This window comes from Oryctolagus cuniculus, chromosome 4 (assembly GCF_964237555.1).
Source record: "Oryctolagus cuniculus chromosome 4, mOryCun1.1, whole genome shotgun sequence".
Lineage (NCBI taxonomy): Eukaryota > Metazoa > Chordata > Mammalia > Lagomorpha > Leporidae > Oryctolagus > Oryctolagus cuniculus.
Genome location: NC_091435.1, coordinates 51,785,753 through 51,800,395, shown reverse-complemented (window position 1 = coordinate 51,800,395; position 14,643 = coordinate 51,785,753). Strand labels below are relative to the sequence as shown.

The 14,643-nt window shown below is 33.9% G+C and overlaps 1 protein-coding gene across 9 annotated transcripts in view; it reads right to left on the bottom strand.

The window, feature by feature from the left end:
* The window catches only part of EPHA6 (EPH receptor A6), a 1,017,309-nt gene that overhangs the window by 493,701 nt on the left and 508,965 nt on the right, over positions 1 to 14,643 (bottom strand). For all 9 annotated transcript variants that reach the window (XM_017347166.3, XM_051859383.2, XM_051859384.2 and 6 more), the window contains one exon: positions 9,681 to 10,016. In XM_017347166.3, the coding sequence (XP_017202655.3) occupies positions 9,681 to 10,016 (336 nt within the window). The remainder of the gene's footprint in view (positions 1 to 9,680; positions 10,017 to 14,643) is intronic.

Sequence of the window (14,643 nt, the reverse complement as noted above, 5' to 3'; positions counted from 1 at the left end):
CAAAAGATGGTTTTAAGAAATATTTTTTAAAGCTTAATATTAACTACATGTAAATCAGTCATATAAATTGTTACCCAAATCAGTCATTTTTTTGTAGGTAGAGTTTGGTTGATAAAATTGACTTATATTTTTAAAACGAAGAATTCAATTACAACTGGACTAAACAGTTTGTTAAGCATTTGCCCAAACATGAAGTAGAGCCTTACATCATGATGGTCATAGATGATGCAGAATATGATTATATATACTCATCTTCAATACAGTTAAACATATGCTCAACAGGCTCATTTTTACATTATTTAAAGCTTTTTACAGATTAACACCCCTCACCCAAAATGCATGAGACCGGGATTGTTTCAAAATGTGGAGTTTTTTTAGACTTTGGACCTCAATCTTTACTATATAATTTCTACCACTATTTTTCAGTCTGTACAGTTAAATGTCATTAAAAGTTAAGGTAGCAGTAAAGGTCTCAAACCTGCATTAAGGTCTTACCTTTTTTTTTTTTTTTTTTTTACTAAAAACAATAAACAGTTTAGTCTTCTTCCTTGCAAAATATGCAGATGAGAATTGAAACAGATGATGACTCTAAAAGCCAATAGTTTATAGTCATGTTTAGTATTAAACACATTTCTTTAAAGAATGTATGATCACCAAGAAAAAAATGATTGTTATTAAAGGAATGTTTAATGTTGATTAAAACATTTTGTTGAAAATTTTATAGGTTTGGCACCAGAGGATTTAGTGGGCATGAATGCTAAAGAGAGCTAAAGAATACATATGCAATAATACTTTTTACATTCCTGACATATTCTTGCTTGAATTTAAAGCTTCGACCTTTTTATACCTACTACCTGGAATAGTCTTCTTTTATATATTCACAGACTTTCTTTTCAATTTGTGATCTGCTCAAGTGTCATGTTTCTCAAGAGGCATTTTTGACTTTTTGTATAAAGCAACTTTCCACATTTTTTAAACATTTTATTTCACAATAGTTTTATATTTACAAAACCAAAAAATTATGAAGAGTAATACAGTTCCCATATAAAAACCATCCTATTTCTCCTATTAACATTTCATATTAGTGTATTTGTCACAATTCATGAATCACACCCAGCTTCCCTATTCTTTATTATACAAATTCATTCTATCTCACCCAGCCTCCCAGCCTGGATTGTGCAGATTTTTTTTTTTTTTTAATTTTATCTCTCAGAAATGAGGGAGAACATGCAATAAATGTCATTCAGTATCTGGCTTATTTGTCTCAACATGATGTCCCCCAGTTCTATCCTTTGTGCTGCAAAAGACAGGATTTCATTCTTTTTTTTTTTTTTTTTCCCAAGCTGAACAGTATTTCATTTTCTTTATCTGTTCATCTGGTGAAGGGTATCTTGGTTGATTCCTATTTTGGCTATTGTGAACAGTGCCGAAGTAAAGCTGATGCAGCGGGTATCTGATACAACAATTTCTTTCTATTCCTTTTTTTTTTTTTTAGAAAGTGATATTTATTTCATTTCTGTTTTGCTTTAGAGATTGTGAAAAGCAGCTTAAAATCAGTCAGTGGTTGTTCCTACCCATTCAGTGGCCCGAGCCGTGGGAGCTGCAGCCCAGTCTTCATTAGTGAGCTGAATGCTCCACTCTTCAGAAGAGAACTGCTGAATAGGCACAGAGGGAACCTGCATGCCTTCAGACCAGTCTGCAACCTCAGGCAGAAAAGCAGTAAAGTCAGGAGCTGGGGTAGTCCATTCATTGTGAAATTCCTTCTTGGTCACAGTTTTTTTCAGCAGCAGCCTGCTATTCCTTTTCAATCTCTTCATGATCTCTATAGAAGGAGAGATCATGGCCTCCGGTGGGTGTTCATGGGAGATGGGACCATGCATGTGCAGAACTTTTTGGGTCAGCATCTACCACATCGGACCCCCACAGTGAGGCTCCTTGTTGTTACATGGGATGAAATGTCCACATAACACACAGGAGAGTCTGTATTACACAGAGCAGTGGTACACAAGTTCACTTAAGATCCCTTTGTAAGAGGCTGGCGGTCAGCTCTAGTAACACCAATCACCAGAATAGTGGCTCCCAGAAGGATACCTGAATCTGGTGAGTGAAAGTTCTAGGTTTGAAGTGGCCAACATTACAAGTGGTTCCAGTGGCTGCAGCACAGCCCTTAGGCAAGATGTGACACTGATGTCAACAGGGTTTTCAATGGCAACAATGGAACCTGCTGCCAAAGGAAGCTTCTCCCAGGTCTGCTTCAGATTTATGATGTAGATGTTATCACTTTTCCTTTTGTAGATAAACTGTTCCATTTCGATGTCAAAGTTGTTGCTACCTAGGTCACTTCCACCTGCAAGGAATTTGAGGATTCCTCCTTTGTAAGACAGCAAGAGCTCCAGAAACTCTGACAGTGTAACTGTAAGTTGTCCTGGGAAATGAAAGCGAGGCTGTATAAACCCAGTGCTGGTTACAGTGGAATGGATACAATGCTTTCATGTCTTTTGAATATATACCCAGTAATGCGATTGCTGGATTATATGGAAGTTCTGTTTCTAGATATTTAAAGGAAATCTCCATACTATTTTCCACAGTGGCTGCACTAATTACATTCTCCAAAACAGTATACAAGTGTTCCTTTCTCTATATCTTCAACTGTGTTTGTTATTCTCTTTTTGTTAATAGTCATTCTGACAGGGGTAAAGTGATATCTCATTGTGGTTTTGATTTGGATTTCCTTTATGGTTAATGATATTGAGAGTTTTTTCATGTATTTGTTAACTAAAGATGGATCAAAGACCTGAAACTGAAATTGCTAGAAGAAAACAAGGGAAACAATTCAGTTACTAACTGTAGATGATGATTTGTTGGATAAGACCTAAAATGTGCAGGCAACAAAAACAAAACTAGATGAACAGGATTATATAAAACTCAGAGGAAGGAAACATTTGCAAGCTACTTATCCAACAAAGGATTAATAAATATCCAGAATAGATCAGCACATCAGAAACTCAACAACAACAACAAAAAACAACCGATCGGATCCAGTTAAGAAATAGATAAAGGACCTAAAATTTCTTATAAGAAATACAATGGACATTTACTTTCAAACCCTTTGCTCAGTCTGCTTAGTGAATCACAGGACATGAATAACTTGACACTAAAGTATGACACATAGTACTTGACACTAAGATATGTCTATGAAAGCAGGGATACTGTTAACTCTTTATTATTGCCATACCTCTATTGATGGAACACATTGAACACTTGCTGGCACATAGTAAATACTTAACAAATATTTTTAAATAAATTAAATGGACAAATGAAAGATCAACTCACACCACTATCTCCAAATAAAAATGCAGTCAAGTGAGATTAATTAAGTCAGAGAAAATGTAAGTGAAGGGTGTTTTTAGTCAAATAGTATCTTTCCTTCAGAAAGTCTATGTATTGATTGGAAAGATAAATTGTTTAAAAAAATGGCCCAGTGAGACAGTAATAGGTATAGTGTTGTGCACAACTGTCTAGGAACACTTGATCAATTTCTATTTCTGACTGCAAGCTGAGTCATGCACCATTTCTCAGTGGGTCATTCACAAAGATGTAAGTCCCTTTTCTGTGTGATTTATCACTTAAAAGATGGGCACCATAAAAAGATGCTAGACTTGGAAGTAATTTTATGTTGCTCCAGAGTAAAAACAAATTTTAAAATCACCCAGATTCTATTATAATTTAATATTTGACTGGATCATAAAATTGTTTAGTAATAATTACTGGGATTGATATTTCAATTATCTTACATATATAAAATATCCAGTGCACCTTTCAGGAGAATTATACTTTTCTTGAGGTTATAGGAAACTTTTATACTTCAATATAAAGAGTCTACAGATTTTAAACATGTGATTTGCTTTTATATAAGAAATATGAAAGATATAGAGCATAGCATCTCTCTTACTTAAAATCATGGTGATTGCCTTTATAAAAAAAAAATAAAAAAAAAAACACAAAAATTTATCTTGCCAGGAAGGCTTCCATATACATTTAAAACTTTTATGCATTTTTAAAATCATTGAATGAAGGCTTTAAAATAAAGAATGTTGTCAACATTTTTGAAAAACAGTGCGGATTGTGAGATATATCCACAAATAAAACACGGAAACATAGAAACAAAGATGAACAAATGCTTCTAGTATCTCTAATTACCTACTCTAGCAACATGCAAAAGGTTGGCATTTGAAATAGACTATATTTCCAAAATGCAGTGAATTGTAAATCAAATAGAATGCTTGAGTTTACAAATAAATGGAGGCTTTTGTTGATTTAAAATTATTTTCAATGTCAGTTCAATTAATTATTGCTGCCAGAACAAATATATGAAATCTGCAATCAAAATGCGAATCTGAGGCAGATTTGTCACTCAAGAGTAGACACAGTGGTTTTGAATGTATATTTTAAGAAGCCAATGAATTGGACAAATGCTTCTGACAATAACTGTTTTAAAGACCCTTTAGCAAATATCGGCAGAACTGGCTTGTAATTTGGCCTGTCTTTCACTTTGAACATTGTCCCTAAAGGTGTTTGCATATGTCAAGAGATCTACAAACACAATTTGTTCCAGGTTGACTATCCATGATTAACATTTTCCTTTATTCTCTACCATCTGAATAATTACTTTTGACTGAACTGCACACCTTAATTTTTCTATCATGCACTGAAGATCGAAATCAAATGTTTTCTAGGTGTTGCTTCCTTGCTTTGTTCTTTAAATAAAATTTCATTCAAGAGCATTTAAATAAACCATGGCGACAGAAGGTTGCAAATATAGCTCTGAGGGATTGTAAAAGTTAATTAAGATTTATTGCAAAGATTCCTAATTATGAGAGTTACAGTTTTAATTCTATGATTTGGGAAAGTTATTATTTTTGTATTTGTTTAATTATAAACAGATAGCAAACAAGTCAGGTTTGTTTATTGTGATAGCCTTAATAGCTCCTAAATTTGAGGAAAAAGTTATCTATACAAAAGAGGACAAACCAACACAAATTCCTATCTTCATTTTTTATATTGTATATACATAGAGTAGTAAGAATATAATTAAAACAATTTTCTATACTATTGACCCATATTTTATTTCCATACTCAAACATGAATTATGAACGTTATTGTTCTAATGTTTTCTTTTTTTGTATTCTTGGCTCTGGTAAAATATAAGAATCTTTTGGTAAGTGGCTGATTTTCTAACTTGTTCCAACTATGCTATACATACCTGCTCATTTTTCCAAATTGTAGATGAACTTCTCAGTTCCTGATCCGATTTCTTCTGTGTGTTTGCAAATCACCATCACACGTATCTCCAGTCCTTAACCTTCTTCAATCTCTACTTGTTCTACCTTTGCTTGGTTTCTTCTACTCAGAATATTTCCCTCTCCTCCAGCCTCATTCTAATCACTATCCACTCATCCCTCAGAATAGAATGGAACAGAACAGCATGTAAATGTTGCTTCATCTGGAAAACCAATCCTTATTCTTCAGACTTGAAGAATATATATTCTCAAGAGTACGCTGGAGTTCTCCTTGGTAGACTTAGCCACAGTAGTAACTATATATTTGTGAACTGATTAGTTATTAACTTCCTGTCCACCACCAGGCTTTGAGATTCATAAGGTCTCACTCAGTATTACACGTGAGGAATATACCCAAAATACATTGAATAAATCCAAAATTTATCTATAATATTTAACATTTTTCTATTTTGGTATAAGTTGACATATAAACTACAGAAGAGGCAAAACATTAATGTGGCCCCTCAGCCCAGTGAAATTGTAATTTGTTATTAGATAACTTTGGGAAATGTTTCTCAAGTCACTTGAGAAAAAATTCCCAAAGATACTCTAAGCAGAGTCATGTGAAATCCTTCCTCTGTAGCGGTAAAATTAACTTATCAGTTAACACGCAATGAGGACTATTAAAATTTGGTTCTGAGACACTAGTTTCTATGATCTCTTTCAAATTCAACACTAGGCTCTGATTCCTTTGGGAAGAAAAACTTATACAGACACATGTTATCTTTTCCTGGAGCTATCGCATTTTCACTGTTGTGATTCTTGATGCCTTCTTAGTAACTCTCAAAACTATGACATATAGTGTTGTGGTGCAGTGGGTTGGGCCACCACTTGTGTCATTGGCATCCCATATGAGTTCCATTCCTGACTGCTCCACTTCCATTCTAGCTTCCTGCTAATGTGGGTCTCTGACACGCATGTGGGAGACAAGGATGGAGACCTAGGCTCCTGGCTTCAGAGTGGCCCAGCCCTGAATAAACCAGCAAATGAAAGGTCTCTCTCTCTCTCTCTTTATCTATCTATCCCTCTCCCTCTCTAACTCTGCTATGCAAACAAATAAGTAAATATTAAAAAAATATGATATGGAGGTAGTCCCTTGTATGTATCATTGTCCATAATATTTCATTGAGCATATAGGTGGCAATATTTTAGTTCAGTTTAGGACTCCTATGTACTTTCATATAAAATTTGAATATTTTTGATTCTTTACTACCTTTTTTATCTAGAACAAAGTCAAATTAAATTTATAATAATAAAAAATATACAAGAAGAAACTTATTGATGAGAACTGCTTAATGATATCCTTCTAGGTTAGTCTCAATATAATTACTATATTTTATTCCTAATAGTAGTATACTTTTAATCAAGTATGTCATTTTAACTGTGAAAAATAATTTATATTTATAATATGTAGAAAAATAGACTAACTGAACTCTCTTGTAACTTTACTATGAAAGATTGATGTATGTGTATATGATGTTATGAAATATTTCCATATTTGTATTTTTAAAGATTTTACCTAGTTGAAAGGTAGAATTACATGGAGAAAAGGAGAGATAGATAGATAGATAGACAGACAGACAGACTGATTTAGAGATAGAGAGAGAGAGTAAGATCTTCCATCTGTTAGTTCACTCCCCAGATGCCCACAACAGACAGTGCTGGGTCAGGCTGAACTTCATCAGGGACTCCCAAGTCAGTGGCATTTGCTGCCAACCAAGCACATTTATCGGGAAGCTGAATGAGAAGTGCAAAGTGGCCAGGACATGGCCAGGAACTCAAATACAGGACTTGGGTGTTCCAAGGGGTGGCTTAATCTGCTGCATTACAATGCCCATCCCTCTATAAATATTTTATTTAAAGTGACATTGTTTTGCTCCAAATTTATTTATTTTGCTCTCTAGTTAAGAATGGTAATACTAGGTTGCATTTCTTGATCAATTAGCAGAAATAAATGTCTAAGAGATAATATGCTGGGGCAGGCTTTTTGGCACAAACAGTTAAGCAGCCTCTTGGGATCTCTTACTCCCACCCCTACCCCACAACATTCCATATCACACTGCTCCTGCTGCCTAAATTGGGGAGCCATATTAAGTTCTGGGTTGCTGGCTTCAGCTTGACCCAGACCTGGTTGCTGCAGGCATTCGGTAGGGGTGAACAAGTAAATAGAAGATTCATATTCATTTTTTCTCTCTCGCTTGCTGCTTTTATTGTAAATGAAAAGAAAATAAACAGTAAAAAAGAATCTAATAAAACAGAAAGGAGTAGAAGACCTTAATCTGCTTTATTCTGACAACACATTTGAAGAAAAATTTTGTTGATACTAAAGAAAAGAGGGTAAGAAAAAAGAGGAAATAGGCATCCACAATGAACAGCAATGAAGAAAATTCTTATGATGTGGAGCTATTTGTTAAATGAAGGGGAAAACTGTATAGTAAATACAGACTGTGATTGTGTAACACTACTTGGCTTTGCTTTATTTATTAAAGGCCATTTCTGAAGAGTATCAGCAAACTGAATTTAAGTATAATATTCTGAATAAAATGTTGACACTAGTTTCATATCAATGTTTTTAGTAGAATATTAAAGTTTTCTTCCCATGTTTCATAAGAATAATGTTATTAGCTTTCCACTTTGATGTAATTATAGCTACATGGAAATTTGCAAAAAAAAAAAAAAAAGAAAGAAATTACAGGAATGTTTTGTATACTTCTCTTATAGCCTCTCCCAATATTAACATTTTCATAATTTTTGGCCACAGAAACCTGGAAAATTACATTGGTGCAATCCACAGAGTTTATGCATAAGTGCATGTGCAGTTCTGTGCAATTTATCACAAAGCTTCTTGTCACTACCACTACAATAAATACAAAACTGTATCAGCCCCACAGCACTCATCCCTGTTACTCCTTCATAGTCACATTGCCCTCCTCACAAATCCTTCACCCATGGAATCAAGTAATCTGTTTTCCATATGTATAATTATGTTATTTCAAGGATAGTATATGCACACAATCACACAGTAGGCATGCTTCCTTTGAGATTGGCTTTTTAACTAAGCATAGTGCCTCTGAGCTTCTTCTAAGTTGCGTGTTTCCATATATTCTTCATTTTTATTGCTGAACAGTTTTCAAATATATTCAATATATTTTTAAATATTACCAAATGCTGTCTTTCCATATTCTTATATTGAAGTCTTAACCCATGTACAGTTTTGGAGATACAGTCTTTACAGAGTAATTGAGGTAAAACAGATCATATGCGTAGCCCCTCAGCATATGTGACTGATATCCTCATAAAAAGAGATAAGGGGATTAGACACAAAGAACAACCTTCCAAAGAAGACACAACAGAAAATGGCCATTTGCAAGTCAAGGACACAGGCCACAGGATGAAATCAACCCTGCCTACTACTTGAACTTAGAATTCTAGCCTCCAGTACACTGAGAAAATAAATGGTGTATAAGCCATACAATTGTGGTATCTGTTATGGCTGCCCCTAGCAAACTAATACAGTGGGTAAGAATAGTTTTATCTTTATAATTGGGCATCATTGAGTATCATATGTGTTCATTTCCAATTCTTACTGCTGGAAAGGCAATCACTTATATACGCACATAACTTATGAATGATTCTCAAAATGAGTTTACTTTACATTTCTACAGCTTTTTCTGTATGTTAGGCTATATAGGTACATTACAGAGGAATTAAAAAGACTATAGACATAAAAATCATGAGTGCTTTACTACATTGTAGTAAAATAATCTATAGTGCTACAATGGGAGAATTTAAATGAATTTATCAAATTAAAAACGTGATTTAAGTACTTTTTACAAACTACATACATAGTAGCATTTTAGCACATTTGTAACTTTTTTTTTCTATTTCTTTTTGGAACTCATCAGAGTTAACCAGTTAGCTGCAATGCTTTCACAATATAGACATGAATTATAATTGAAATAAATTCTTACTACTTCTTTTATTTGACTGGAAATTAGATAGCAGCATAAGTGAGGCAACTGAAATTAAATTCATTTAGGAACATTTTATTTGTGTCTGACATCCACTGGTAAGTTATATGGACCTACTGATTAAGAAGTATAGCTACAGGAAACAGATACCTCACAAAGAAGCATTTTTATCTTATTAACCATATTGATATGAAGCATTATCAGAAACACCTCTCTGCATCTTGTGAAAGGACAAGGACAACAACCAGAAAATCACTGCTATATAGAGCATAAGACTGCATCGCATCTTGGCTGAATATCAACCCCTCAAGGGTAGTAGGCATCAAAAGGAATTATGGGTCAGTTTTGATATAACAGCACTGTAACTTACCATCTTGATCCGTGGTCACTGTAATAGCTGTGAACGGCTTGGGAGAAAAACTCAACTCGGAAACTCCATTCATGGCTTCTATTTCAAAGGTGTAATTCACGTGAGACACAAAGTCAAGTACGATCACGGAATTGTTGATCAGGCCAGTGTGTCTTGGGATGAAGCGGAGTCCTCCACCACAGTCCTCACACTGGCTGGTGTCTAAGCCACATTTCTTACAGATTATACTGTATGTGAGATCTTTTCTCCCTCCTGTGTCACTTGGTGGGCTCCATTCCAAAATAAGGGCTGTTTCATTGATGTTAAAAACCACATTCCTAGGAGCTGAAGGTGGCCCTAGAGAAAAGCAATTAAAAAACAAATGTACATATATAGGACAATCAATCACAGCACTAAAAGGAAAACTTTAGGAATAAATATGAAAATATGGCTGAAAAAACTAGGTTACAGCTAAATATGAATAAGTAGTTCTAGGGTACTTTTGCACAGAATGACTACAAATAATGTTAACATTCTGTATATATCTCTAAAGAATAGGATTTGAGGTGTTTTTACAATAAATATTCACTAATTGAAATGGTTATGGTATTTATATTAATTAGACATTACACATTTATACATTTAACAAAATATCCTACAATATCCCATAAATGTATATAACTTTTGTCTATTAATTTTTAAGAGAAATTGAAAGAAAGAAGTCAACAACTACAAATGAATAAATAAATATTAGTCTTTAAACTAGTTCGAGAAAATTCTTTTTCTGGAGAGAATTACAAAGAACATAACATTAAAAATATCTGATTAGGGTTTAGTAAGATGCCCTTAGCAGTGATGATCATCTGTATTCTAACATTTTTGTGTGTAAATTACAAATTATTAAGAAAACATTAGTTGATACATATCTAATAAAGATATGGTAGTTATATTATTAAAATTTGTTGACTGAAAATGTTTAACACAAATTATTTAAATTATGTGACATTTTTAGTTATATTTTATTAACTACCTCATCATGGTTACATACACAAATTCTGTGCAGTCTTTTAGTCTTAGTATAAAGATACTATGACTGCTGGGTAGCTAAATCTCCCACTCTTCACCTTTGAGAATCACTGAGGATCTGTTTACCAAAGTTGGGAACAAATGGCCACAAAGTTAAGACGGCAGACAATTTGGAAGAGGATGAGAAATGAAAATTGGAGACAACAAAGAAACCTTTACTAGGGACTTGACCATTTTATGAGATAAAAGCATTATATGGAAATGATAAATAGAGATCATACATAAATTGTGGAGACTAGAATTTTATTTAGGTTAACTTTACTAAACACAAGTAAGTATGTTCCTAAAACAGACCAATGCAATTTTTTTACATGTCATCAAGATTGCATAAAGCTTGTCAGTCTCAAGAAGTGAATAAACATCTTCTTTCATATTTGTCTATACATATCACACTCTTGACCACTTACCAGTCCGTAGTTATTCCAGCCATTTCTTAAAAATGTGCAAATTCTTGTTAATACTTATATGAATCCTTTAATCCTCAGTTTTATATCATTGAAAACAAATATTATCTGAAAGTTTACTAAGTGTCAGGCACTGTATGTACTAAATGCTACATGTGAAACAGAACAGTCTATGAGCTATAGGAGACTAGATTTATAAAATTCATGCTATATTTTTTATAAAACCTTATAACAAATCAAGGAATCAGCTTAGATAACAAGAGGGAATTTCTTTGCACCATTCTTTCCAGAGAGAATCTGAATTTTATATAGATTCCTATTGCATTTCCAGTTACTATTATTAATTCATTAAATAAATACCTTACTAGTGACTACTATCTGGCAGACACTGTTAACTTCGGGTCTGCTGTGGCAGATGTGATTCCTGGTTTTTTGTTATTTACATTTTAGTGTAATGGATAAACACTCACATATGTAAATAGATAAAATTCAAATTATAGTAAGTGCAATTACATAAATTAAAGGATAGGAGGTGAAATAAAAATAACTTGCAGAGGTGGTTAGTGAGTAGAATGTGCAGAGGAGCGGGGAGACTATCAGGCATCAGAAGTGTGTACTTTTTTTGTTAAGAAAAGTCTTGAAATAGTTGTGATACTGGTGGAAAATCACTGTAGCTAGAGTGTAAAAGGAGAATATATGAATTGAGATTTGAGGAACAGGAAAAAGCTAGATAATGAAGGACTGCCAGGCTTCTTGGAAAGAATCTGGGTATTATTCTACGTCCAGCAGGAAAAAACTGACAGATCTTATGTATGGACGTGATGTGTTCTAAAAAGAGCATTTGGCTGCAGTACGGTGAATAAGCACAAGGGAACCAGCAGTGAGATCTGTTATACAGTGTGAAGGGTAACATAGTATGAATCATACCCCTACATGACTGCAATATTGGGCTTGAGATACAAAGTGTTACACACTTTTTTCCTTTTTGCCAGAGCCTGATATCAGCAACCCGTCTGGTAGGGACCTCATCCACCTATATATGAGGCTATCTCAAAAGGTTCATGGAAAAACGGAATTAAAATAATGAGTTTATTTTGATGCAGTAAGAATTTGAAATCCATGCACAGGCTTTGTTCTTTTCCATAATACACATTTTCATGAACTTCCTGAAGATCCCACATGTTTAGCACCTAAACCTAGAACTAGAAATGCAATGGTAGTTTTTCTACGAAGTTACTGGATATGTTGCTTTATGACATTTAATGTTCCTGAAGGTTTACAGAAATGTCTGCCTTCAAAAGAAAAATAAGCAGTGGATTATAACTAGATACAGAGGAAAATGTGCTTTTTACCTTCAACCTAAACTAATGCATGCGTGATAAAGATTTATTTTCATAATCAAAATGATGTCTTCGTACAGAATGACATATTCATATTATTGGGCTTTTCGATTATTTATAAGGAAGTGTGTGAATTATTTTTCACTTACATCCATGACTAGGAAGAATGTTATTAATTACATTATGGGTGTCTACAAGTATATAACTGTCAGCCTGGAGATACTTAAAAAAAAAGGCCAACACCCTTCTTACTCGAGGGCCCTCACACCAATTTGCATGACGATTAAATAGCTTTTTAATTGCTGTTAAATTATGCCAGCTAAACTGTGATTTCATGCAAATATTAAGCTGTAATGACATGCAGTGAATCATTTACTAAGATTTAGAACTTGGAACAAAGAGAGACAATTAATTCTAATCCTCAGATTCAACTAAATTGTGCGTCACTGGGCTTTTTATGAATGTGTCCTGATTGCTTTGTTATCATTTATAAATTATACAAAGATTATGTGACGCATTAAAAAAATAACTTGGCAGCAATAACCCTTTTGGAGACATCTGTATTGAAAACTCTTAGGGATTTCCTTATGTTGATTTTTTTTTCTTTAAAGGAAATAATTCACATGGAAAAAAAGAAATCTCCTCCCAACAGACTGACTTCATAAGAAGAGTAATTATTCTGTTTGCAGCTGGCTATGTTTCAAGCTCATCATACATGAAATCTTACATAAAAATTACAATTTTATCTTTATAAGTTTATCTACAATTTTATTTTCTACTAGTATTTCTACTAGAAGCATTTTGTTTTCTATATGGATTTCTTCTCACTTTTAAAAAATAAAGGCATGATGTTGTAACAGTAAAACCTATGAGCAACTTATGGCAACTGTGTCTTCCTTTTCCAGGGTAGCGACCGAATCTGTTGGCCTGTATATTCTTTTCAGCGCAGCAGGGACCAAGTACACTATGATTTTTGTTTTGCTTTACTTCATTTTAAGTGATTTCAATAGAAATTGTTTTTAAACATAACTTTCTCAAAACATGTTCCATATTATATTCCATAACATATTACCTGTCACATGAGATATCACACAAAAATGAGTTCAGTGCACAGAAGTCTCTCCTGGCAACTTGATGCTCAATAAATAACACAATTGGTTTCACTTTGTTGAATCTAATGTTTTCCCAAAATTTGTTAATAGGATCTTATTTACCATGAAGCATAAGGGGGAATACTTGTATTCTACAGAAAACCTTTTAAAACACTAACACAGAAAGAAAACAGGTTAAGAATCATATTTCCAACACCATGTCAATTAGCATGGATGTACATTACATGTTTGCAATCACAGAAAATGTACATTAACTTATTAACTAAACAAACTGGGATTTTTCGTGTTGACTGAGGAGTAACCATGGACGAGTTTTTACATGCAAGAAAAAATAATTCTGTATTAATATATGTCATAGAGGGGCCGGTGTTGTGGTGTAGCGGGTAAAGCTGCTACCTGCAGTGCCAGCATCCCATATTGGCTCCAGTTGTCGTCCTGGCTGCTCTACTTTCGATCCATCCAACTCTCTGCTATGGCCTGGGAAAGCAGTAAAAGACTGCCCAAGGCCTTGGGCACCTGTACCCTGCACCCACGTGGGAGATCTGGAAGAAGCTTCTTGCTCCTGGCTTTGGATCCGCGCAGCTCCGGCCATTGCAGCCATCTATGGAGTGTACCAGAGGATGGAAGACCTCTCTCTCTCTCTCTCTCTGCCTCTCCTTTCAAGTAAAATAAATAAATTTTTAAGAAAATGTGTCAGAGAAAACATAAGTTGGTCTTCTGTATGTAAAGTTAATTAAAAATGAATCTTAATGAAGAATGGGATGGAAGAGGAGTGGGGGGTGAAACAGTGGGTACCGGGGAAGAATCCCTATATTCCTAATGCTGTACCTATGAAATTTGTATTCATTAAATGAAAGCTTTATTAAAAAATAAGTAAAAACAAATAAAAGTTAAAAAAATCAATGAACCATTTAGAAATGTTTATTTAGGTAAATACTTTTGCAAATGAGTAATATTACAGAACTTACTAAAGAAAGAGAATTATATAGTGATAAACTATAAAGCTGCCAGATCTAGATATAGAAATAATATGATTCTAAGA